This window comes from Myotis yumanensis, unplaced genomic scaffold (assembly GCF_028538775.1).
Source record: "Myotis yumanensis isolate MYYU_CA2020_CCGP unplaced genomic scaffold, mMyoYum1.0.hap1 SCAF_13, whole genome shotgun sequence".
In the NCBI taxonomy this organism is placed as follows: domain Eukaryota; kingdom Metazoa; phylum Chordata; class Mammalia; order Chiroptera; family Vespertilionidae; genus Myotis; species Myotis yumanensis.
Window position 1 is genome coordinate 22,581,740 of NW_027223764.1, and position 27,645 is coordinate 22,609,384.

General features: G+C 42.8%; 2 protein-coding genes across 2 annotated transcripts in view; one reads left to right on the top strand and one right to left on the bottom strand.

Annotated features, from left to right (window-relative positions):
* The first annotated feature begins 280 nt into the window (after window positions 1-280).
* LOC139021485 (cytochrome P450 2C21-like) lies at window positions 281-15,502 on the top strand. The gene is made up of 9 exons (XM_070431873.1): window positions 281-478; window positions 3,950-4,112; window positions 5,697-5,846; window positions 7,703-7,863; window positions 8,644-8,820; window positions 9,760-9,901; window positions 11,206-11,393; window positions 12,409-12,550; window positions 14,877-15,502. Exons 1-9 carry the CDS (start codon window positions 311-313, stop codon window positions 15,056-15,058), a joined length of 1,473 nt encoding a protein of 490 aa, XP_070287974.1. The 5' UTR covers window positions 281-310; the 3' UTR covers window positions 15,059-15,502.
* Window positions 15,503-18,868: 3,366 nt separating this feature from the next.
* Window positions 18,869-27,645, bottom strand: part of LOC139021872 (cytochrome P450 2C19-like) — a 32,892-nt gene continuing 24,115 nt past the window's right edge. The window contains exons 7-9 of the mRNA XM_070432666.1: window positions 24,459-24,646; window positions 20,583-20,724; window positions 18,869-19,400 (exon numbers count right to left, since the gene is read on the bottom strand). Coding sequence (XP_070288767.1) covers window positions 19,219-19,400; window positions 20,583-20,724; window positions 24,459-24,646 — 512 coding nt within the window. The 3' untranslated portion in view covers window positions 18,869-19,218. The remainder of the gene's footprint in view (window positions 19,401-20,582; window positions 20,725-24,458; window positions 24,647-27,645) is intronic.

Sequence of the window (27,645 nt, forward strand, 5' to 3'; positions counted from 1 at the left end):
AAAATAATACAACATCTGTATAGTGTGTGCCCACCACCAAAAATCTAGCCTCCTCCCATCACCCTATATTTGGCCCCCTTTACCTTCCAAGTACTCTTTACCCTTCTGCTAATCACAGCTCTGTTGCGTATCTATGAGGTTTTGTTTGTTTTGTTGTACTCTCTACCAGCAGGCCAAAGGACACTGAAGATAAAACAATATTTACCCCAAAGTTCAGAGATGTAGTGCATGTTGGGAGATGAGTTTGCACTTAGTATTTACAAAATCTTTGGGTTATAAACTTTCAATTGCATTTACACAAAGCGCATCAATGGATCTCTTCACAGTCCTGGCGATTTGTCTTTCTTGTTTGATTCTCCTTTTTCTATGGAACCGAAGCTATGCCCAAGGAAAGCTGCCACCTGGCCCCACTCCTCTCCCAGTCGTTGGAAATATTCTGCAGATAAATATGAAAAACTTCAATGAATCCTTAAGAAAGGTTAAGTATGATTAATTTTCTTCCAGTTGTTTGCAATGAGTAAATAAGACATTCCTATAACTAAGCAAAATATGGTCCCAGACACCATATATTAAAGAAGTGGTTTTAAAGGGAAGTGTCCATTGGACACCCAGATATAATTTTATTTTTTAAATTTAATTAAATTTACTGGGGTAACATTGATTAATAACATTTTACAGTTTCAGGTTTTCATATCTATTAATATATCATCTATATATTGCATTGTGTGCTCATCATCCCAAGTCTAGTCTCCTTCCTTCACCGTATAGCTCACCCTTTTGTCCTCTGTCTCCTCCTCTCAGCCCTCCTTCCCTTTTGGTAACCACCACACTGTTTGTGTCTGTGAGCTGGTTTGTTGGTTTGTTGCTTTCCGCTTTATATTCCACATATGAGTGAAGTCGTATAGTCCTTGTCCTTTTCTGCCAGGCATGATTTTAAGAGGGGTGCAGCTAGATGGTGGCCAGAAGGGCGTGCGATCCACGAGGTGGTTGTTGAAATTGCCACAAGGAGGAATTTCCTGCTCATATTGCGACCTAGGTCCTCTTTGTAGTAATTATTCTAGTGGCAATGAAACTACCTTCAATTTTTAAAAAATCCACTGATTTACAGAGTCACAACACTAACATTTTTCTAAAAGCACACACTGAGGTGGAGTTAAGGAACTAATTAAAGGTTCAGGAACTTCCTCGGTTTCTATTATGTTTGCTCAATGACTGAGTGAATAACTGCTCAACTCTTAACTATTGATGCAGCTGTAGCTCTCTAAATCTTGAAGGGATCCGCTGACATCGGTCTCCCCCGAGACAGCTGGTTACCAGGGCCCTGCCCCTGGCAGCTCCTTCCAGTGTTTTGGGCTGGATTCGAAGGGACTGTTTCGGCACCCCAGCACATCCATTTGTTAACTTACAGCCTTAGGCGAGTTTAAAAAATCTCTCTGAGCTTCAATTTCCGTTTCTTTAAAAGGTGAATAATAATTATTTTGCACAAGTTATTAGTCTAGCATGTATTCAACAAGTTTTGAATGCCTGCTCTGACTAGGCAGTATGTTAGGTACTAGGGATTTCCCCCCCAGTATTATTTTGTATTAGTTCCAGGTGTACAGCAGAATGATTTGACTGTCATACACTTACCAAAGTGTTCCCCCTGATGTTTCCACTACCCTCCTGGCACTACACATAGTTATTGTAATATTATTGACTATATCCCCTATGCTCTATTTTACGTCCCCGTGACGATTTTGTAACTACCAATTTGTACTTCTTAATCCCTTCGCCTCTTTCACCCAGTCTCCCAAACCCTCCCCCTCTAGCAACCACCAGCCGGTCTCTTTGTCTATGAATCTGTTTTAATTTTGTTTGTTTATCTTGTTCTTTAGATTCCACATATAAGTGAAATTATATGGTATTTATCTTTCTCTGACTGACTCAGTTCACTTACTATAACACCCTCTAGGTCCATCCATGCTATCCCAAACAGTAAAATTTTAGTCTTTTTTATGTGTGCTGGGGATTTTCAATGGTGAATAAAAAAAGATCCTAGCGTTATGCAATTTACAATCCAGAGGGTAGGCATGTATTTATGATATAATAATGCAAATAAGTGTATGATTATAAACGATGTAGTACGGATCCTGTAGAAAGAGGCCATGTAGCTTGGAGGACTAAGGGAGGGAGGAGCAGTCAGCAAAGGGTTCTCTGAGGAATTGAATTTGGAGCTGAGCTATAAAGAAAGATTAGGCATTAACCAGACAAGAACCTGATAAAAGTTTGTCCCAGGCTTTTTCGATCTGGAGAACACTTGCTTGTTAGAGTCTGAAAAAGGACCAGTTTAGTTGTAGCCCAGAGAGTAAGTAAAAACGTGGTGTGAGTGATATTGGAGAGGTCAGCAGGGACCAGAGCATGCAGGTCTCACAAGGATTTTAAGAATATTGGTTTTTGGCCTGACCGGCATGGGTCAGTGGTTGAGCGTCAACCTATGAACCAGGAGGTCACGGTTTAATTTCTGGTCAGGGCACATGCCCTGGTTTCAGGCTTGATCCCAAGTGGGGAGCATGCAGGAGGCAGCCTATCAGTGATTCACTCTCATCATTGATGTTTCTCTCTCTCTCTCTCTCTCTCTCTCTCTCTCCCTCTCCCTTCTTCTCTGAAATCAATAAAAATATATTTTAAATAATTTTAAAAAGAATGTTGGTCCTTAGCACAAGAACAATGTGATACCATGAACGTGCTCACAGGACTGTCATGTCACCATTTGCCGTGTGAAAACATCACTCTGGAGAAGGAATTGGAGAAGGAATTGCATATGGAGAATGAATTATAAGGTAGCAGGACTCAAACACTGGACTATTGGAAAGTCCTATATCATTTAATATACTGAATAAGCTGCCATAAGAGAAAGACCCCGATAATGCAATGGCTTAAAGAAGACAAGAGCTTATTTCTGTCTGATGTTGAAATGATTGCGGGTGGGCTGCCTCTCTTCTGTGCGGTCATTCAGAGAACCAGTTTTTCTCCATCTTGTTGACCATCCTGTGCCCCGAGGCTATTGTTTTCATTTTGGTGGTCACAGTGGGGTCAACCCATGAGTAGGGGGAGAAACGGAGAGCATGGGTGACCATTTGTGCAACAGTGTAGGACGGACACACATCACTCCTGCTAACATCAGTTCATGGCAGCCTAGTCACATGGCCACAAGAGGAGCTGGGAAAGGTCTGTAACGAGGCTGCCTTGCCTGGATGTAGTAATGAAACGTAGAGGTCTCTGGTGCTAAAGAGAAGATGTAGAAAACGGATAAGGAGCGACGATGATTTGTCTACACCTGGGGCAACATGAAGAAGCTTCCCTTAAACAGGAGAAACATATCAGTTATAACTATAGGAAGGAAGGAGAAATTTGCAGCAATTGGAGGTTTGGCAGAAAAGAAGAAATAAAATAATATAAATAAAATTTATGACAGAGTCACGTAGTAGAAGCTGAATAAAGGATGACTGTTGGTGGTAATAATATCAGCTGTATTACTAATAATATAATGATAATTCCCATTTAAGCAATGTGAATTCTTATTAAGTTATTGGATCTAGAAATTGAAATCTTTTATAATGAGTGAATGAATATTAAAATGTCTTTGGTAAGATTAAGAACATCTCTCTCATTTATCAACTTTTTTAGTTTTTTGTTTGTTAATCCTCACCTGAGGGTATTTTTTCTATTGCTTTTTAGAGAGAGTGGAGGGAGAGGGAGAGACAGAGAGAGAGTAAAGCATCAATGTGTCTGATTGGTTGCCTCTGCACGCATGGATGAGCCTGCAACCAAGGTACGTTCCCTTGATCAGAATCGAACCTGGGACCCTTCGGTCTGAGGGCCAACACTCTAACCACTGAGCAAAACGGGCTGGAGCTACATTTTCAGTTTTGAGTTCTCACTGTTCTGGTGTCTCCTGTTTGTTTCCCAGCTAGCGGAGGTCTACGGCCCGGTGTTCACTGTGTACGTGGGCACGCAGCCCATGGTGGTGCTGCACGGATACGCCGCCGTGAAGGAAGCCCTGATCGACCGGGGCGAGGAGTTTGCTGGCAGAGGCAGCTTCCCAGTGATAGATTACCTCTCCCGGGGATTAGGTATGCTTCCATGTGGGGAATGTGTGCGGATTTGCAAGTTGCCAAGATTCCAAATGGGCGAAGGAACTGAGAAACGTTAAGCATGTATAGAAATTTATGGGAGTATCATAATTCCAACATTTTCTGTAAAGGACAATTAATCCATATTTAAAATGATGAAGGCGACACGTGTTGCCATAAAACGATAATTTCTTTTTTTTTAAAAATATATTTTATTGATTTTTTTACAGAGAGGAAGGGAGAGAGAGATAGAGTCAGAAACATCGATGAGAGAGAAACATCGATCAGCTGCCTCCTGCACATCTCCTATTGGGGATGTGCCCGCAACCCAGGTACATGCCCTTGACCGGAATCGAACCCGGGACCTTTCAGTCCGCAGGCCGACGCTCTGTCCGCTGAGCCAAACCGGTTTCGGCAAAACGATAATTTCAATGCAAACCAACTCACCACGATGTTCTATTGGTGACTAAGCCCTGCTCATTTTAAGTTATGGCCTGCTAAGAATGAGAAAGAGAGGGAAGAAATTGACTGCGTTATTTTAGTCACCAAATATTTTGCTTTCTGTCCTGGGTCATGGTTGCCGAGAGATTATTTCGGAAAATGTGTATAGTATGCATGGAACCAACATAAGTTTGGGATATTTCCAGCCTTACCTTTAATCTTCTCATCTAAAAAGGATAAGAAATATTTGAGTTCAATAGAATACAAAGCATAAAGCACAAATATGCTCTAAAAAGAAGATTATGGAGAAACACATAGAAAGGGTTGGAATTGATATTAGAAAAAGCTTTTCAATTTAAGTACTTGAACTATCTTCCATTTGTTTTTGGAGCTGGACTTAACACTGCCCGGTCTTCAGGAGGGTCCCTGGGTTCCGGCAAGGAGATAAGGCCTGGATGGGGTTCTTCCCTCCTCCGAATTGTTCTCGAAGATCTTCTTGGACAAGCTTCCTACGAGCGTTATTTTTCCTCCCTGGTCCTGTCTTTACTCTGGAAGTCTAATCTTGACCTTCCTTGGTGTTAAGACACATTTCATGGAAGGTATTTCACAAAGAGAAGGAGAATGTTAACATGCGAAAGACTACGGCTGTGTCCCTTATCTGAGGAATAGATTTTCATGAGCTTCCTTCCAATGCATCAGAGCTGTCTCTCCTTCCAAGAATTGGCTCCATTTTCGCTTACCATGCACAGAAGTTGGCCCTGAACATTTAATCTATTAGTTGGGCTCACCATGATTTGTTAGCTGTGTGATTAAGGCGCAAGCATTTTGCCTCCATGATCTTCAGCCTTCTTATCCGTTAAATGGGGACAAAAACTGGTTCACAGAGTTACTGAGAAGTTTAGAGGAGTTCATGGATGAAGAAGAGTCTAGTAAGATGTCAAGCCAAGAGTCTTGACAGTGAGCGTCTAGGCTGGGGTAAGAGAGAAGGCAGGCGAACAGGGCACAGTGGGAATGTCTGAGGCTGACACCATGATATTTACATTTCTGCTTAAGTGACATTATCATTTTCTGAGATAAAGACTGTCAGCTAGGATTCATGAAAATGGAAGTTATCCTTTTTTATTTATTTTTTTGTCCCGATAGGAGTTGTTTTCAGCAATGGAGAAATATGGAAGCACACGCGGCGTTTCTCCCTCATGGTTTTGCGGAACATGGGAATGGGCAAGAAGACCATTGAAGACAGAATTCAAGAGGAAGCCTTGTGTCTGGTGGAAGCTTTAAAGAAAACCAACGGTGTGTATCTGTGTAATTGACAGGAGCAGCTTGGGTGATGCTATTACAGATAGACTGCAGAGACAGGATGGGCTCAGGTACAGCAGAAGCTCGCTTTTTGCTCATGTACCCGTAGGAAGAGGGGAAGAGGTTGGCTTTTTCAGGCTCTCCGGGTACCAGGTCAATAGGGGCTTTGATAGCTTCACCGTGTGGCTTCCAGTGTCACCCGGGATTCATCCCTCTTTGTGGGAGTGGGAGGAGCAAAGAACAAGGAAAAGAGCCAGCTGTGTTTTGGACGAGCCCGGCATGGCAGCGGTACACAACCCATCTTCTCTTCCATGAGCTGTAACTTCCAGGGCTAACCCACCTCTAAGAACTGGAAATATGGCTGTCTGTGGCCCCGGAAGAAGAGGAGAACTCGGGTTTTGGCAGTCAGCTAGTAGTTTAGCCACAATAACTTGAAAAACTAGGTAATTTCTCTAGTAGCTTCTTGAGAAACTTTGCACGTATTTCATAATATATGTACATCAAGTCGTTATGCTATGCTCGTGAAACATACAGTGCTGAATGTCAATTATATCTCATTGAAACGGAAAATAAAGCACTGGTGGTTCAGGGGTAGAATTTATGGCAAAACCTTGCCGCGCACAGGGCGGCATCACGGCTCATGCAGGAGTGTAGGTGGGAAGGGAGGCTTTCTGGGGAGGGGCGGTGGCTCTTAAGCAGACCCCAGAATGGCCTGACAGAGGAGGGAAAAGACACGGGGGGGGGGGGGGTGTGTGTGTGGGGGGGGGGGGGTGGTTTCTATGGTGGTTAGGGAGTGAGGGGGGTGGGGTTCCCTGTGCCCGCCAGGGCTTGTGTGGTTAAACACCCTGCTTGTGCCAAAGAAGAGAACACCTGAGCTTTAAAAAATCAGTTTGTCCAGATGTGAGCAGAGGAAGAAAAGGTAAGGCTTAAAGCTGTCAGCAGCCCCATACCAAAAAATGGAGTCATATACTTCATTACATATAGAAAGCCTGTTTGCTGTACTGTAACATCGTTTTTCAAATACCGGAATGTAAGTCCAATTTCTCTCATAAATCATCTCTTCTACAAGAAAAGCACACCCGACTTTTTCAGCCGTGTTTTGTGAAGTAAGATTTCAGGTGTCCCCAGTCTCTTGATTTTCTTACTTAGGTTGCTCAGTTTCTTATGAGCATCGTGAAGCATCACACTGAAGGCTAAATCTTACACCTTCAAAGGTGTTTTTGCCATAGAAAGAACGAACTCCTACTATTTGCGACAGCATGGATGACCTAGAGGGTGTCATGCTGAGTGAAGTAAGTCAGTCAGAGAAAGACAAATACCATATGATTCCACTTTTATGTGAAATCTAAAGAACCATGTAAGTGAATAAACGAAAGAGAAACAGGCTCATAGACACCGAGAACAGACGGATGGTTGCCAGAGGGGAGGGAGGTTGGGAGAATGAGTGAGAAAGGTGAAGGGATTGAGAAGTACAGATCAGAAGTTACAAAATAGTCATGGGGATGTACAGTACAGCATAGGGAATATAGTCAATAATATTGTAATAAATAAAATTTAAAAGCTATTTTGAAAAGATCTTGTGAATTACCTCGTGGCTCTTATTTGGCGAATGCTGTCAATAGAAGAATACTTGAGGGAAATTGATAAACTGGACTGGGTTAGACAGTTATGTTTGGGGAAACACAACACATTTTATTTTAGGCGTGCTGCGTTTATGGTGAGGGTGGCACGTCTAGGTAGCTCCTATACTTAAACAACCTTTGGAGTCAACCTTTCTCGGTTATTTTACACGGTCAACTTAAGATGCCTATGAACATTCTGCTCTAACTTCTAACTCCTGTTGTTTTCAGCATCTCCCTGCGACCCTTCTCTCCTCCTGGGCTGCGCTCCCTGCAACGTGATCTGCTCCGTTATCTTCCAGAGCCGCTTTGAGTACAGTGATGAGAAGTTTCTGACCTTGCTACACTATTTTAATGAAAACTTAAGGATTATAAGCACCACTTGGATACAGGTAAAGTCAAGGTTCTCTTTAAATGAGAAATAATTGTCTGACTAATCTGTTGCTTATGCCTACCCCATCCCTTTGCCCTATTTCAAAATGGCTGAAGTGATGTTTAGCAAACTATCATTTGTAAACAATTAGTGAGTTATCAAATCAACTCAGTGTGTTAAAATTAAATTTAAAGCATGAAACATAGCAATAGAAAGAAAAATATTATATTAAACTGCATCAAAGTATAAGGTTTTTTTTTTAGAAACTTTTTTCTATAGATTAAGAGGGTAAGGGTGTAAAATGTATGTATTTCTTGCTATAGGACACTGTCAGAAAATATTAGTAACCTCTGATACATAATCATTAACAACTAAAGTTTTCTGTGGATCAGAAGGTTTTTCAATGTTCTACCTGGGAAGGACCCTGGAGAACAAAGAGTCAACTCCTCATTTTTTGGGACAGGAACTGTCACCCACAGATAGGAAGCGTATTCTCAAAGTAGACTAATGAAGACAAATAATGAACTAGACCTAGAATCCAGACTTCTTGATTCTCTATCGAGTTTGATACAAGCTACCAGCCCGAATAAACTGTTCCAGCGCCCACCAACGGTATTAGGTCATGAAGGTGCCCGTTAAAGCAGAGTCAGTAAACTCCAGGATTGGGAATGGCCAGCTATGTTCTAGTGCAGGATGCACGCCTGATTCTTCTTCACCTACTCAGCAAAGTGTCTGATACACAATAGAGGCCAATAAGAGTTTGGTGAGTAAATTAATGAATTATTCTGTACTCTTTCAGCTCTACAATGCTTTCCCCTATTTAATGCATTATCTCCCAGGAAGTCATAATGAATTCTTTAACAACTTTACTGAACAGAAAAAATTTATTTTGGAGCAAATAAAAGAACACCAGGAATCCTTGGACCTCAATAACCCTCGAGACTTTATTGACTACTTCATGATTAAAATGGAAAAGGTATAAATGACCCTGGTTTGCAACTTCATCTTTTGTGGGTGATGTGGCTCGGATTAGTTCTGATCTTTTCAGTGAAATTGGGATATTAAATCCTAAGCTTCTTCCTAAGGCTGTATTAATTGCTTGTGCAACCTCTTACTTGTGCAAATCATATTGGGTGTCTTAGATAGTCCCAGATTCTCCCTAAAAATGATTTACATGATTAAAGCTGGATCTTTATTTGGAACAGGTTGAAATACACGCACACGTACACATATTCACACACACATACAAACAAGTACACACACATTCAAGATTAATGATAAACAACATATAGCATTCATAAAATAAGTTCCATGAATGCAAGATGTAACATGTGAGGGAACACAGGAATGGATAGGCATCAAGAAAGGCTAACCTTCGGAAAGATATTAGGAAGTCTTCCCAGATGAGGTAGTTTTAGAGGAAACTGGCTCAGATGAACAGATGACAAAATAGGTCTAGATGATCAAGTGTGTGGAGTCCTCGAAGTTACTGAGGAACTATCATGGGTGTAACCACTGGCGACATTGGGAACAGTGATGCTGTTAGGGGGTGAGTGGTTCTGGAGCTCGAATGTGAAATTTAGACAATGAAATAGACAATAAATGCTAGAACTGACAGGGAGTAGCCATGATGACTTGATAAAAATTACGTTTGAAAGAACTGAATGGCTCTCATGGGTGAGAAAGTGAGGAATCAGAAAGGACTTACTGAAAGTTTATAGCTCTGATTTTATTTAAACTGTTTGAAGGAATCCTCACAACTCATCTGACTTTACCTTTAGCTATTACACTCTCTAACGTATGGCTTAATTGGCCAAATAAGCAAATTAAGCAAATAATGATGTTATATGGAGATATGTTATGGTATCTCAAAGGCTCGTTCATTTATCAAGTAATTCTAATACATTATTCTTAGGAAAAGCACAATAAACAGTCTGTGTTTACCATGGACAACTTGATCACTACCATATGGGATATGTTTAGTGCGGGAACGGAGACAACGGCCACCACCCTGAAATATGGACTCCTGCTCCTGCTGAAGCACCCAGAGGTCACAGGTATGCCCTCAGATGTTGGGCAGGATAAAAATTGCAGGTAGAAATGGGCAGGCAATACTGTGACTATCCCATTCCTCATCACGATGTACAAGAAAATTTCCGTCACTAACTTACATTCAAATTAGATTATTACAAAAAGAGAAAAAACTATTTATTTTAAATATATTTTTATTGATTTTTCGAGAGAGAGGAAAGGAGAGGTATAGAGAGATAGAAACATCAATGATGACAGAGACACATTGATTGGCTGCCTACTGGGGATTGAGCCCCCAACCTGGGCATGTGCCCTGACTGGGAATTGAACCATGACCTTCTGGTTCATGGGTCGACTCAACCACTGAGCCACACCGATTGGGTGAGAAAAATCTATTTAAATGGCAGAAGGGCAGAGGTCACTGTCCTCGCGGCACTGGTGGAGTGTCCTCGATTTGTGTCAGACCAGCTCTTCATCTGTTTAAGGGAGACAATAATACTTCCTAACATTCACAGAGTCTTTCCCACAAAGGAAAAGTTAACAAGCATTTGTTTTTAACTAATGAATAGTCTTACTTAAGCTATATATTATTAACAGGATACCCTTTGTAGATAAAGGAAAAATATAATTCATTAACAACTACTTTCAGTAATCTTATCCAATTTCTAAGATTGTAGGCTTGGGAATGAGAAAGACCACATAATACCTAGATGTCCTTAAGAAATATATTGACTTTTCTGGACCTGTTTCTTCATTTTTAAGATACACAAACTAATACCCAACACTTAGTACTGTTTTTGAGAAATTTATAAAGTAATATCATAAATGGTGCAGCATGCCTGTCAAATTCTGCATGCTAAATAAATGTTAAATTACTTCTTGTTCCTATATGCAGAGCCAACTAAACATTTTATTTAGTTGCTCTATTTATTAAGCATTTACCTCACTGGCTAGTGTGGTTCTTACCCCCTTGGAAGTTACAGATTTAATAAAACAAAAGCTTCATACACAGAGATTAAACTACATGGTTTGTAGTGAGCCTTCCAGATCCCAGACCCCTGAGTCTATCAAACAAAAATACACAAAGTAGAGAATCAGAGTTGAGAAATGAATTTCATGGTACAGATGTGTTTTACATGTACATATTTTGAAGTCTCTAATGAGATTCCAATTTGCCAGGAGACTGAAATTCTGTTGATTTTTTTTCCCTCAAGGAGGTAGTAGCCATGTGTACTTTTCCCTTCTCCCCATCTCCCACCACAATGTAACCAAAATTAAGATCATTTTAAGTCTTTTCATCTTACATAAATTCTGATTCCTACCTCGCCAGCTAAAGTCCAGGAAGAGATTGACCGTGTGGTCGGCAGAGAGCGGAGCCCTTGCATGCAGGACAAGAGCCACATGCCCTACACGGATGCCGTGATCCACGAGATCCAGAGATACATTGACCTCGTCCCCAACAACCTGCCCCACCTGGTGAACCAGGACATTAAGTTCAGAGGATACTTTATTCCGAAGGTGAGAGATGTTTCATCTACACGCCTCCATAGGAACCTCAGCTTTCCCCTCTCACTGTGGTTAGAATCACAGGCTGCCTAACTTCCTACGGGCATTGCATGTTCCTGACTCAGGCTCCTAACCCCCTGATGACACGCTCCCTTCCTTCTAGTTCAGCGGTTCTCAACCTGTGGGTCGCGACCCCTTTGGCGGTCGAACGACCCTTTCACAGGGGTCGCGCCTAAGACCATCCTGCATATCAGATATTTACATGACGATTCATAACAGTAGCAACATTACAGTGATGAAGTAGCAACGAAAATAATTTTATGGTTGGGTCACAATATGGGGAACTGTATTTAAAGGGCCGGAAGGTTGAGAACCACTGTTCTAGTTGGTTGACACTATTGTATAAATATAATACTGCTTAGATTCCCACAGGGTTTTCAGGACATTCTGCCTGCCCCTGAGCCCAGTCTGCTGTCCACTTACTGCTTCCCACTGTAGGCTTTATTACTCTGATCACTGAGCCAGTATCCTCCCCTCCCCCTGCCTCCTCAACTATCTGTTTCACTTAGTGATCACAGTTTTCATGAGAAAAAGCAACAATTCAATATTGGAAGAACATAGTAATAGGAGGGTATTCATACCCGTTTTTCATTCTGATTGGGAAATTAAGGGTTTTCAAGAACATGGCCACGCAGGTAGAGTTTTGAGGAGGACCTCATACTTGGTTTCAAAGAGAATGGGCTGAATTTTCAGTGACATCAGCACTTTTAGACAATAGTGCAATTTATGGAGAATGATGCTCTCCAGGGAGTGTCCTTAGTTTCCTGAAAAGCAAGTGCTGATGGCCTTGGGGTCCATGAACTGGCATCATATGATTGAAGACCTAGCCCCGGACCTGAAGTGCATAAATCCTCCTTCTCATGCCTCAATCTCCTCATCTATAAATCAAAAGGAGCAGGCAGGGGACTTTTTTCCAAGCTCCGTAACCTTCTTTATAATCCAGTTTACCTGTTTCTCTTTGTATCAGGGCACAGCCATAGTCACATCCCTGACTTCTCTCCTGCATGATGACAAAGAGTTTCCCGACCCAGATCAGTTTGATCCCGGCCACTTCCTAGATGAAAGTGGCAACTTTAAGAAGAGCAACTACTTCATGCCCTTTTCAGCAGGCAAGCAATCTTCATTTCTTTTTTCTCTATATTCAGGGGTCAAATGAAATGAGGAAGAGCTTTGCATGGAGGCTACACTGGGCTGGACAAATTGTCATTTGCATGAGGCCAGAGGCACCACTCCCAAAGTCCAGGTTATTTCTCTTTGGATTGGAGGCTGCTCACTGAGTTCTGTCCCATAATCCACCACTGAGATTCCTTAGAGCTCCTCCTAGAAGTTCAGTTCCACTAAGACTTTCCTCACCTTCCCTGAGAAGCCAGTTCATTCAATACACTTTACTAGGTCCCTATATGTAGCAGACTCATTTCAGATCCAAGGATTAAATGTGAATAAGAAACAGACACTCTCTCTAAGAAAGAGGAAGCCAAATTAATAGGCAATGAGACCCCAGAGAGGCAAATGGTCTTTGAGGGGCTGTTGTGGGAGCCCAGGGGGCAGGGGCAGAGGGCAGAGTAGTTGGGGGTTAGGAGAAAGTTTCTTGCAGGAAGCATTTGTGTATCTTTCTTTAATTTATCAGGGTCCCGGGGGGAAAATAGGTGGCATACTCAAAAAGGTCAACTAAAGAAAGTTGAACGAAAAGACCGTTTCAGAGGTGAGGGAGGGTTGAGGGAAGTAACGAGGTGCGCGAAGGTACTTAGGGGCGAGCACCAGCAGAAAGACATTCCCATCCAAGGATGGAAGGAATGAGGGAAGGAGGCTGTTACTGGAACCCAAATAGATTTTTTTTTTGTTAATCCTCACCCGAGGATGTTTTTCCATTGATTTTTAGAGAGACTAGAAGAGATGGGGAGAGACAGAGAGAAACATCGATGTGAGAGACACATCGATTGGTTGCCTCTCACATGCGATCAGGGCCGGGGTTTGAGCCTGCAACCCAGGTACATGCCCTTGATCAGAATCAAACCCAGGACCCTTCAGTCCGCAGGCTAATGCTCTATCTACTGAGCAAAACCAGCTAGGGCAAGATCTTTAGCAGATACAGGATGCCTCAACTGGAGATGCATCTGTAGGTGGAAGAAAACAGTCACTGGCTAACCTGTGGCCTGGCAGGGTGGGATTGAGGAAATTAATACTCTGGTGGTTTCAATACCTAGTCCTCTGAGTTTATTCAGAATCCAGAAGGCACTAACTTCAGGGTTTATGCAGTCCATAAAAATTGGCTTCCTCAACACAGAGCAAGCATAAAAGACAAACACACACAGAATGGACTGAGAGATGGGAGAAATAGAGAATATTGAGCACACTCCAATGGAGAAACAGCAGGAAGAGTAGGGGGCGAAGGGTCTTTGCTATAGAAGTCACTGAAACAGAGGCAAAAATTGGAGATTGGCTCCTGATTAGATATCTAAGAAAATCACTTGGTCTCATGGCAGCAAATTATGTGCAATTCCCAGAGATGATCCCAAAGCAAGACTGCTATCCTCCTCCTTATCTTTCTTCCTGTATAATGCACCTGCTAGAGATTTCTATTCGCATCACAGGGCTTTCAGACTCGCTTTGGTCCTGACACTGTGGGTACCATTACAAGATCTGAGGCCTTACCTTAAGAGTGTATGTTCCAGTCTGTGAGACAGGTGAATAATTAGAATTTTGTGTGAAGGGTGCTGTATTAGAAGCATTAGTGAGTGTTGAGGAAAACTGATGAGGGAGTGAATTACATACCCTGAGCAGGTCAAAGAAGTTTGCATAGGATAAACGACCTCTGAGCTGGATCCATTGGATCCAGAAAGATGTGGAGAGTATCAGCTGGCAGAGCAAAGGGGAAGGCTATTCCGTTTGGAGGAATGACTGGAATCTGAGATAACACCTAAGATTGCCAGTCTGTTTGGGAATTAGTGAATGGTAGTGCTTGTGGCTAGTTTGTGATGTTTCTTTTCAGACTTGGCAATGGTAAGCTCTTGAAATTTTTTAAAGCAGGGACATGACAAGGTTAAGATTATCCTTTAGAATCCAATGAGGAGACACAAACCTATTGATGAGTCTTGGGTTGGAGGTAGATGGAAAAGTACAGTGTGTGTCTTATGTTAAGGTGAGTGTGTGTGTGTGTGTGTGTGTGTGTGTGTGTAGAAAGATGTCACTGACAGGTCTCAGCAAAGCCAATCCAACGTGGGTGCACAGGAAAGATCTTTTCATATAGCATGCACACAAGACATGTGCTGAGGAAATGAAGAAAACCAGGTTTCGATGTAGGTAGGAGAAGCCATAGGTTAATTCGGCTTTTATTAATATATTTATTGACTTATTCGTCCCATCTTTTTTAAGCCTCTTTGTGTGCTAACTCAGATATAGAATGGAATGCATATTTAATATATGTGTCATTTTCAGGAAAAAGAGTGTGTGTTGGAGAAGGCCTGGCCCGCATGGAGTTGTTTTTACTACTGACCCACATTTTACAGCATTTCACCTTGAAACCTCTGGTTGATCCGAAGGACATTGACACCAGCCCGGTTGTCAATGGGTTCGGCTCTGTACCTCCCTCCTATGAGCTTTGTTTCGTTCCCGTCTGAGGAAGGGGCAGGTTGCAGAACAAGACTCTCGCCTCATCTGAACGAGCCAGACGCACTCTGTTTGGTGTGTTAGCCGTTATCCACCTCTTTCGTACCAGGAGGAATGACATTCCTGAGCTCTGTCTCTTCTAATTTCCCCATCCTTTAAAAAATAAAACAATAGTCCTAACTGGTTTGGCTCAGTGGATAGAGCATTGGCCTGCGGACCAAAGGGTCCTAGGTTCGATTCCGGTCAAGGGCACGAACCTCGGTTGCAGGCTCCTCCCCGGCCCAGGCCCCGGTCGGGGCTCGTGCAAGAGGCAACCAATCGACATGTTTCTCTCACATCGATGTTTCTCTCTGTCTTTCCCTCTCTCTTCCACTCTCCCTAAAAATCAATCGAGAAATATCCTCAGGTGAGGATTAACAAAACAAAACAAAAGAAATAAAACTATAAAGCCTCTAGTGTGAGACATAAGAGAAAGTCTTTATAACCTTGAACTCTGCAAAAAATTTTCAAAAATGGGCCACAAAAAGTACTAATTATAAGAGATCAATAAATAGGTCTTTAGTTAAATTAGTATTTAAACTCCTACCTATTCATCAAAAGATACCATTTAAGATACTCAAAAGGCAAGGTACAGACTGGGAGAAATATCTCCAATGAATATATCCACAAAAGGACTTATATTCAGATTTCATAAAGAACTAAAAACAACACAAAAACTCCCAAGTATTTTTTAAATGGACAAAATGTTTGAATAGTCACTTCACAGAAGAGGATTTTCATGTGGTCAATAAACATGTGAAAAAGTCCTCAACTTTATTAGTTGTGGGGGGAATAAAAATTAAAACCACACTGAATTACTCGTGTGTACCTACCATCTGCTAACATACATGTTCCAGGTAAGCAAGGATCTTTGTTTTGCTCACTAACAAATATCCACCGCTGGAGTAGTGCCTGGCACATTTTGGCTCAGTAAATATTTGAGAAGATGAATGACTACTTGAATGAATGAAGAATGAATGAGTCAATTGTTTGTGGGAGTGTGAATTCATGCTTTCTCTTTGAAGGTGGATTTGACCATGTCTGTTAAAATGTAAATGCACATACCTGTCTTTCAAGTAATTCCACTTCTTATGCATTTATTTCATGGATATTCTTGAATGTGTCCCTTAATCGCATGGATGTGGATGTTCATTTCATGATTATTCATGATAGATTTGAAAAAAATTAAAGTGCTACTGGAGGTGGTAAGTGCATTGTGGTGCATCGTTACAATAGGTTAAAAACGATCCTCACAGTGATATAACTTTGAAGTATTTATGATGTGGTAGACCCTATTCTCCTATGAAAACAACATACTCAATTCAGTGAAATTGGTACAGTTTAACACACCCCCATTTAACCTATATGGACACTGAGGCACAACCATGTTCACTAACATGTCCAAAATCACAAGGCCAGTAAGTGGTCCAGACTTCCATAAACCAAGTCTAAAGAAACACAATGTCTCTCAGCTGGTCCTTCTCCATCTGGATTCCAGTGCCTGTGTGGGTACCAGAACCCACAAACAATAGCTCATGTTTTTAGCATTTGACAGTGTGCTCTGGCTGAGTCATCTCATCTAATCCTCACAACAGCCTTCTGATGTCAGGACTGCTACCCTCCCCATTTCAGAGATGAGAAGAGTGAGGCACACAAAGGTGACATATCCCGCCCAAGGACACTTGGTTTATAGGTGGCAGAGACAGGACTTGAACCCTGACCATCTGACTTCAGAAGCCACATCGTAATCAACAAGCTACACTGTCTTTCAGAATGTACTTAAGGAATGACTGTGTGATGAGTGAGTGAGGCCAGGGATTGAAATCAGGACAAACCAGGCGCCCCAGCCTCTTCCCAGAACTCACTCCAGGGCAGGAGCTGTGGGGCTGGGATGGAAGTGGGTCCCTTTCCTGAAGTCCAGTGATATGGTGGAGAAGTTAATCCTGGCCATGCTGGAGTCGCTCGCTAAGTCTCACTTTCTCCTGGAGAACAATGTTTCAATCTGGAGAAATTACAAGAAAGCAGTTCATGGAAGTCACCGGAGAGTCCCCCAGATCGGGCGGATCCTGGAGGCGTATAGTGTGCAAGCAGGGTTGCCTGAGGGCAAAGCTGTTCAGCCAAGAACAAGCGCGTAGTAGTTTCGCTTGTGTTCACTTTGCATCTTGACGGTGATAACAGTTTTCAGAAGTTTTATTAAATAGACATCATTTCTGTTGCTCTTGTTCTGTTGTACAGTCTCTAGATACTCTAAGTAGCAAATCTCAATCCCACAGGTTCGTCCACTCTCCTCAAGGCACACATTCTCTGTGAGCAGTTCAGGTACTAGAATCCCTTGGTTTATCAAAACACTCTTCCTTGATCTTCATGTTATCTGTAACCCCGTGGGAAGAGCAAGCAAAAGATGCTTCTGGGCCTTAATATATGTCTGTTGATTAAAATAATAGCTTTGCCCTAGCCAGTTTGGCTCAGTGGATAGAGCCTTAGCCTGCGGATTGAAAGGTCCCAGGTTCGATTCCAGCCAAGGGCACGTGCCTGGGTTGTGGGCTCGATCCCCAGTAGTGGGCGTGCAGGAGGCAGCCGACCAATGATTCTCTCTCATCATTGATGTTTCTATCTCTCCATCATTCTCCCTTCCTCTCTGAAATCAATAAAAAATATTTTTTAAAAATAATAATAGCTTTGAACTGGGTGGTGAGTGGTGAGAGTATGTGGAGGGCCAGAGGCTGGATGCTCTGAGGGCTGGTGCCCTGGCCGTGTGGGGTCCAGGTAGCGGTGAGGCCCCCTCAGCAGTGTAGGTGCACTGGAGGGTGGGCATGCAGATGGGATTCCTCACATGAGCTGCACCTCGACAGGGCTTTCCCTTCTCCCCTCAGAGCTGCCCCTGTTCCCTGGAAGGTTCCGGGGTAAGGAGCTCCCAGGATGATCACAGGTCCGCCCCCCCCCCCCCCCCCCCAGATTCACATGTTCTTCTTGAAGAACCTGTTGCTGTGACTCTCTCTTGTCAGTTCTGACAGACTGTGCTTAAGGAAATGGCCCATTTCACTTAGGTTATTAAATTTGTGGGCATAGAGTTGTCCATAATATTCCTTTATGATCCTTTTAATGTCCATGGCATCAAAGCAATGGCCCTTCTTTTCACTTGGACAACAGTAATTTGTGTCTTCTCTCTTTTCAGGGGGTTCCTTTCTGTATGGGTTTATCAATTCTACTGAACTTTCAAAAACAGCTTTTTTTTCATTAATTTTTTTCTATTGATTTCCTGTTTACACGTGTGTTTTTTTTATTTCTGCTCTGATTTTTATTTTTAGGTTTCTGTGGCTTCCTTTGTATTTACTTCCTCGCTATTACTGATCCCGATCCCAGTGATGAAACTGCTCCTGAACACAATTTTTCTCTCTTTTAAATCCAAACCTCAGGTAACTCTAAGTGACACACAGCCAAGAGAGCTTTTCTGTGTGCGTCCCCTTTGTCCTTCTCTGTGCTTATCCTTAGGAGGACCAGCATGCCTCTTTGTATTACTTTCTTTTTTAATCCTCACCAGAGGATGTTTTTCCATTAGAGACTGGAGGAGAGAGGGAAAGACAGAAATACATCAATTGGTTGCCTCCTGCACGCACCTCGACCAGGGCCTGGGTCAGGGAGGAGCCTGAACCTGGAATCGAACCCGGGACCCTTCAGTCCGCAGGACGATGCTCTATCCACTGAGCCAAACCGGCTAGGGCTACTTTCTTTCATTTTTTTACCTGCCTTATGCACGAAGGAAGGAAAGTCTGAGGACGGGCTCAGCAAATGATGCTTTTTATTGAGAACACGCAGAGGACAATGGCCCTGCCCTGGCGCACAGTAATCAGCTTGCTCTGTTCATATTGGCTACACAGTACCACTCAGCATTATGTTAGCATATGTGTGGCCAGTACAAATGTTTCAGAGTATGGAGAAGAGCAGATCCATTGCCCAGTGAGACTCAGGAAATGCTCCTTTCATGGAGGCTGGATAATCCTGGATCTTGAGAGAAGCGGGTGATGAGGAGAGGAGAGGTCAGAGAAGGGACCCCCAGGACGGGGATGGAGAGGGAAAGAGATGAACGGTGCCCCAGATGAAAGGGAGTTGCTGACAGAAGGTCTGTCCTTCCTCACACAGGAATGAAGCAGAGCTGGTAAGGAGGCGGCACAGAAGCAAAGCCATTCATAACTGGGGTGACATCAAGATCCTTTACATCGACCACAGGTTTCAAGGTAAACTTCTGTAAGATGGTGGTCAGGAATAAAAACAGCTCCATGCGGGCCAGGCCCTCTCCTGCACACATCCGTTTTCCTGAAAATAACACACACAGAGAGAGTAGATAATCCTTGAACACTGACTTCCTGGATGCCAGGAAGAGAATGTGCAGTAATTATTTGATTAATGGTTGGTTGGATGGTTGGATGGATGGATGGCAGGCAGAATGGTTGGATAAGCAGATGGACAAAGGGTGGACATGTATCCTGTCCACCCAACATCTTATCCAGTGGTTGGAAAACTGTGGCTCTTTGGCCCTTGAGTGTGGCTCTTCCACAAAATACCACGTGTGGGCACGCATGTACAGTGCAATTGAAACTTCGTGGCCCATGCGCAGAAGTCGGTATTTTGTGGAAGAGCCACACTCAAAGGGCCAAAGAGCCGCATGTAGCTCGCGAGGAGCAGTTTGTCGACCACTGTCTTATCCTAACAGGTATTCTTTCAACAAATATTTATTGAGAATCAGCACTATACCAAGTATTTCATTAAGTGTTCTTACTTTATAACTTCTCTTTCAGGTTGCTACCAGCCTTTTCCTAGAAACACAAATACATTGGTTGTACTTTCTGTTTGTAGCCTGATGTCTCATGATCATTCTTCACATTCGCATAGCCTTTGTTCCTGCTCTACGTAAACCTACTCTTCATCAATCTCCTACACTCCCTGAAGTTTCCAGTTTTGTACCACACTGTTCTTTTTGGTTGGGATGCATGCACGTCTCTTGTATTTTCAGTACCAAGCTCAGATTTCATTTCTGAACTTGGAAGAACTGAGTCAACTCTCCAAAACCCCAGTGATCTGGCCTAATAACAAGGGTGGGCCATGAGGAGAGAGAGTGTGTGGGCCTGGGGAGAGGTGCTTCTGGCCATGGACCAAGAGCAATTCTACCAGCCCCAGGGTGAGGGCTACGTAAGTTCCAACTGATTCCCAAAAAATATCCTGCCCCATGAAGTACCAACGAAAATAAATTTGTAGCCTAGTCGGTGTGCCTCAGTTGGCTGAGCATCATCCCATGCACCAAGAGGTCGCTGGTTTGATTCCTGGTCAGAGCACATGTCTGGGTTGCAGGTTCCACCCTCATTAGGGTGCGTGCATGAGGCAGCCCACCGATATTTCTCTCCCATTGATGTTTCCATCTCTCCTTCCTTCCTCTCTCTCTTAAAAAAAAATCAAAGAAACATATTTTGAAAAAAAGAGAAGAAAATAAATTTGTATTACCTGCTGAGAAAGCCATGAAGTAGTCACTCTTCTTGAAGTTGCCTCCCTCATCCAGGAAGTGGCCAGGATCAAACTTCTCTGGGTTGGGGAATTCTTTGTCATCTCGCAGCACAGAAGTCAGATTTGTTATAATGGTTGTGCCCTGGAAAGAACAGAAGGTAAAGTGAGTTATGAAGAAGTGGTGGAGCCCTAGCTGGTTTGGCTCAGTTAATAGAGCTTGGGCCTGTGGACTGAAAGGTCCTGGGTTTGATTCAGTCAAGGGCACATGCCTGGGTTGCAGGCTTGATCCCCAGTGGGGGGCGTGCAGAAGGCAGCCAATCAATGATTCTCTCTCATCATTGATGTTTCTATCTCTCTCTCCCTTTCCCTTCCTCTCTGAAACCAATAAAAATGTATTTATATATAAAAAAAAGACTAACTGTTGGCTGTTAAAATTTGAAAAAAAAAAAAAGAAGAAGAAGAAGAAGAAGTTGTGGAGCTGGAAGACAGAGTGCAAGTCCTTTAGTCCAATTTTATGATCTATAGATGAGGAGCCCTAAGTCCTAAGAAGGGCAGTGGCATTGTGAGCCAGAGAGAACAAGTAATAAACAATGAGCAGTGTAAGACCAGTGACAGGGATGTTGCTAAAGTGATTTCCAATAGCATTTGAAGTGCTGAGACATGGGTCCTAGGGTGGCAGGCCTTCTGACTCCATCTGCTCATCACCACGTTTGGACACTGCTATATGTCCCCACCACCTACTTTATTTTATGACTTCAACCTTCACTCATCTCATAGGTGAATTATGGCTTAAAATGGAAGGTTTCGGTGGAACTTGAAATGTCTGGAGTTATCTGTTCATATGGCTTTTATAAACAGACATCTGATCTAATAAAAAATAATCTTTTCTATGGTCATGACAATAAATACAACTGTTAGTCTTATCATTGCCATGTAGATTGTTAGTCTTGATTTAAAAACATAGAAGCAAAGAACAAACTGATGGTTGCCAGAGGGAAGAAGGGGAGGGATGGATAAATAAGGCAAAGAGCAATATAATAATCAATAGTAGTGTGATAGCTTTGCATGGTGACAGATGGTTACTCGACTTAGTGTGGTGAGCACGTAAGATAAATAAATGTTGAATAGTCACAGGGATGTAAAGTACAGCATAAGTAATATAGTTAATAATATAATAACTATATATGGTGTCAGGTGAGTACTAAAATTATCGGGGGGGGGGAACACTTTGTAAAGAATATGATTGTATAACCACTATGCTATACACCTGAAACTAATACAAAATAATATTGAATGTAAACTATAATCCTATATAATAAAACCCTAACATGTAAATTGACTGAAAGGCAGAACGACTGGTCACTATGACACCAACTGACCACCAGGGGGCAGATGCTCAGTGCAGGAGCTGCCCCCTGGTGGTCAGTGCACTCCCACAGGGGGAGCACCATTTAGCCAGAAGCCAGGCTCATGGCTGGTGATCATAGCGGTGGTGGCAGGAGCCTCTCCTGCCTCGGCTGCAGGTGGGCAGTAAGGAGCAAGGGGTCCCGGACTGTGAGAGGGCACAGGCCGGGCTGAGCGAAACCGCCCATCACCACCACCAGTGTATGAATTTTGTGCACCAGGCCTCTAGTTGAAAAATAAAATTCAAAAAATAAATGTTGAGCTCTAGCTGGTTTGGCTCAGTGGATAGAGCATCAGCCCTTGAACTCAAGGGTCCTGGGTTCGAGTTCCATCAAGAGCACGTTGCAGGCTCAATCCCTGGCCCTGGTCAGGGCATTTGTGGGAGGCAACAAGTCAATGTGTCTCTTTCACATTGATATTTCTCTCTCCCCCTCCCTTCCACTCTCTCTAAAAATCAATGGAAAAATATCCTTGGGTGAGGGTTAACAACAAAAAATACTGAATCACTATGTTATACACCTGAAACTAATATAACATTGTATGCCAAGTATAACTTAAAAATTTTTAAATAAATAAAAAAATACAAGGGAGGTTTAATTACAGATTAATCCCAGCCTACAAATACCGAATGTTAAAATTTAAAAAAAAAATCATCATTTTGCAACAATTCATTTTAGGATTATTAATCCAGTCAAGTTTTATCAATTAACATTAAAACTGTTGGGTGAATAATTGGTTGCCTCCCATACTTGCTCACACCGGGTAGCAAATCTGCTAACTCAGTATATGCCCTGATTGGGAATTACAACCTTTTGATGTATGGGACATGCTCCACCCACTTAGCAACCCGGCCAGGGCCCCTTGTATATTTTTAAACAAATAATATATGAAAATTATTCTTTAAGATACGAAAGAAGGTTAGCTCAGTTGGATGGAGTTCCATCCCATACTCCAAAAGATACAAAAGAAGTACAAAAGGCAGTATGTTTCTTTTGTGTTGCTCAAATAGATATTCATAAGAAATAAAGGAAGTGTGACCATTATTTCACACCATCAGTACAAATTTACCTGAATGGATCAATGATCTAAATGTAAGTGCTAAAACTATAAGGTTTTAGAAATAGATAAGGGTCAACCTTTGAGACCCTGTTCTGGCAATATTCTTTAGATAGAACCAAAATAAAGCACAAGTCAACCTCACATCATTGAGAAGTGTTCTGTGACACGGACAAGCAATAAGCCATGCATTTCAAAGACATGACTAAGTGGCCACAAGAAGAGGGAAGACAGTCAAAATAAACCTACATTGGGGCACCTACTTTTTTGAGACCAGCATTACCTTCATATCAGAAATATGACCAGAAAATTTTGAAGAAGAAAAATTGTAGACCAAAAACGTTTTATCAGTATAAATACAGAAGTCCTGAAAAAAATGTAGCAAATCAAGACCAGCTGTGTAGGAACACTGAGTGGGAAAGTGAAGCCAATATGCAACCATACCAATAGATGCAGAAAATTGATATGAAAATATCACATACACATTCAGGACAAAAAATCATGAAAAATAAGAGGGTAAAATTCCCAATCTATCAAGAATATCTATCAAAACATTCTCACTAGTGAGATGTTAAACCTCCACTTTCCTGAAAATTAGAAATAAAGGATGAAACAAGGATATTTAACCCAGATAGCAGGGTGATGTATGTAGAAATTGCAGATTAACCTGGAGACAAATTACCAGCAATGATTTTAAATTTAGCAAGGCTGCTACATATAAGGTCATCAAAACTACAATCAATTATATTTTTATGCACTGAAAAAATGTATTAAGAAAATTAAAGGCCGGCCGCTGTGGCTCAGTGGTTGAGTGTTGACCTATGAACCAGGAGGTCACGGTTCAATTCCCGGTCAGGCCAGGTGCCCTGGTTTCGGACTTGATCCCCAGTGTGGGATGTGCTGGAGGCAGCCAATCAATGGTTCTCTCTCATCATTGATGTTTCTATCTCTCCCTCTTCCTTCTTCTCTGAAATCAATAAAAGTATATTTTTTAAAAAAGGAAAATTAAAGAAAACCCCTCCCAATTGGGAGTGTATACCATACCTATTAATTGAAAGATTCAATGTGTCATGATGTTAAGACTTTCCAAATTGATCTAATGACACCCTGGTAAAAGTCCCAGCAGATTGTTTTGGCAAATTGAAAAACTGATATTAACATTAGTTTGGAAATGTAAGCAGCTAAGATTAGCCAAACAATATTAAAGAAGTAGGACACATTTGCAAGACCTGTACTGTCAGATGTCAGAACCTGTTATACAGGTTGATAGTCTCAACTGGAAATACTAGAGTCCCTCAAGCTGCCACAAGTGTGGTTTCTGCCCCTCTCATCTTGTGTTGGTAGAAGATGAACACCATACTGTGAAAATGGGACCTCCGAGACCTCTGAGGTCAGTGTGGGTGAAACACATCTTACCTTGGGGATGAGGTAGTTTCTGAAGTTAACATCACAGGTCACCGCATGGGGCAGGTTGGTGGGGAGGAGGTTAAGGTATCTCTGGACCTCGTGCACCACGGCATCCGTGTAGGGCATGTGGCCCCTGTCCTGCATGCAGGGGCTCCGCTCTCTGCCAATGACGCGGTCAATCTCTTCCTGGACTTTAGCTGGTAAGACATAAGTAAGACAGATGGAAAACAGGAAAATGCATACCGTATGTACACACCGATTCAGGGATACATGCAGCACTAGGGTGTCTTGATGTCATTGCAAACATCAGTTATATGCCCAGAAATTCACCCAGACACAGAGAAATATTTGCCATGTAGATACATACAGCTCTCCTACAAGCTAGACTTAAGATACAACAATCCATGCCTGTATAAGCATACCTCATCATATAAACAGAAATGGTGAAATGGTCAAGGAATTAAGTCCTTGTACAAAGAAAAATAGGAAATCAAATATAATTTTATATCAAAATAATATGTGGGTTGGAAAGTTAGATGATAATGTATGTTTTGTGTATTTGTATGTTTTGTGCATTTCTATCTCTTTTCCTCTCCCTTCTCTGAAATCAATAAAAGTCTATTTTAAATAAATAATTAATGACTTCTATTTCTTGCCTATTTTTAGACAATATCTGATTTCCTGGTAAGGAAGGTGAGAATTTTCTTCTCCATCCCCACCTCATACAAAATACACACAGACATGCACACAATTCCCTTTATTCTGTTTTCCCCAATATAGTTAGATCACATTTCAACATCATTCTGACTATATATCCTCTCTGGTAAGACGACTATGATTATGTTTCATTTTTGGTACTTTCTTGGACTTAACCATGATTCTTTCATTCAATTCATAATTTTCTCTATCTTCATTTAGAATTTCTCTCTCTCCCTCTCTCCCTCTCTCCCTCTCTCCCTCTCTCCCTCTCTCCCTCTCTCCCTCTCTCCCTCTCTCCCTCTCTCTCCCTCTCCCTCTCTCCCTCTCCCTCTCCCTCTCTCCCTCTCTCCCTCTCTCTCTCCCTCTCCCTCTCCCTCTCCCTCTCCCTCTCCCTCTCCCTCTCCAAAAAGCTTTATTGTTTCATTTGGTCCAATGCATGAAGAGGGCTTCAGGGTGCTTAAAAGAATGGCTAGCAGTTTCGGGGAGAGGCTCATGTAAAAGCCAGACACCAAGGAATGCATAGGGGGCCCCTCAAAGGACTCTGGGCTCCAAAGGCTCCTTCCTAGTCGTGCTGGAGGGTGAGCCTTTCCAAGGATATCGGCCCAGCCTGGGGGCTGGCAGCCTACAGAGGGGAGCCAGGTGTTGCCCATCTTCTTGATGCGCTTCACCTCCTCGCCCAGGAAGTGGTTCTCCCGGAAGTCACAGAGCTGAGGGGCTGTGAGAAGAACCAGGGCCTGCAGCTTCCACAGGGCCTGGCCAGGTTCCTCTCCAAGGCCAGGGCGCCTTCCATGGCCCTGAGTTTCACCCACTCATCTTGGGGAGGCTCAGCACGTCCTGGAGAGAATGCGGCCACCGCGCTGGTTTTGCAACTTTAAGAGCCGCTCAGCGCCCTCGCGCTTCTTCTCCACCAACTCGCGGAAGAAATGGCCCGTGCCCTGGAGAGCCACATGGTCGTGTTCAGAGAGGTAGGTGGGAGCCCTGCAGATGCAGGCCAGGCGGTTGACAGTAGCCTCCCACTCGGTGGAATAATTCTGACAGGTTTGGGAGCTCATGGTTGTTCTGCAAGAAGGAGTTAATGTAGGAAAACACCCGGTGTGTTGGCTGGTCCCGGAGGTGGCTCTGAAGGCGGTGAGGGGATAAGACGCTGGAAGGTGGTCGGAGGCTGGAAGAAGGGGCGTCCCGGGGTCTGTTCCGTCCAAACACTGTTGAAGCAAGAGTCAGGCCCAGCACCGCCGAGGGCACTGTCGATTTAGAATTATGTCTAAATACTGAGGTAGATGCTTCTAACTCCTAATAACAATTTCCTCGTTATTAGGAAACCTAAGATAATCAATCATTTCTCTTTTTTGCTTGGTGTCTCCCCTCACACCTGCTTTATCCACCTACTCATTTTGAAGTGGATATTTCCGAGGCCTGGCATCTAGCAAGCTCCCTGACAATTTCCTTCTCCTTTGAGCCCTCCTGATTTCTTGAGCCCATGGCTTCCTCTGACATGGAAACGGACATTTGGATGAAAACAGGGAAAGGGGGGTGGGGTGTAAAGTTTTTGTCAAACGTACAGGTCTGAGAATATACTCTTATTAATGTACAGTTTGATAGTTACTCTTGAGAATTCTGATGGTGTTCTGAATCCCAGTCCTACACACGACACGACACAGCTGTGATTTTCTTTTTAATCCTCGTGTTCTGAAATTCATGACCCTGTGTCTTGAGTTGGATGCTTTTATTTCATTCACTCTGATACACGTGTCAGGAAATTTTCTATCTGCATGGCAACTATTGAGGTCTTTCCTCCAGGCCTGTTCACTCTCTGGAGTTTTTTAAAAATCTGGCTGCTGAATTTCAGGAAATAGGATGGAGAAAGAAACTAAGAGTCTCTGAATTCTAGAAATAGATTCTTACCTAACGTTTCTTTTTAGCCCTACACCTCACTCTTTCCCTGTCATTTCTCTAGAAAGTAAACCTCCCTCATTGTATTGGGGAAAAGCAGTTACCTGATAAAAGGAGTTGTCAAAGGGAGTTGGGCAGCCCTGACCGGTTTGGCTCAGTGGATAGAGCATCAGCCTGCGGACTCAAGGGTCCCAGGTTTGATTCCGGTCAGGGCATGTACCTTGGTTGTGGGCACATCCCCAGTGGGGAGTGTGCAGGAGGCAGCTGATTGATGTTTCTCTCTTGTTGATGTTTCTAACTCTCTATCCCTCTCCCTTCCTCTCTGTAAAAAGTCAATAAAATGTATATATATTTTTTAAAAAGGGACTTGGGCAGGGAGAGCTACCTTTTCAGCCTGTTTCTGCTTCTGTCTTCTTTGACACTGGTACTTCTAAATACCAAAACTTATACACCCAGCCAGCGTGGCTCAGTGGTTGAACATCGACCTATGAACCAGGAGGTCACGGTTTGATTCCCAGTCATGGCATATGCCTGGGTTGCGGGCTCAACCCCCAGTGTGGGGCGTGCAGGAGGCAGCCGATCAATGATTCTTATCACCGATGTTTCT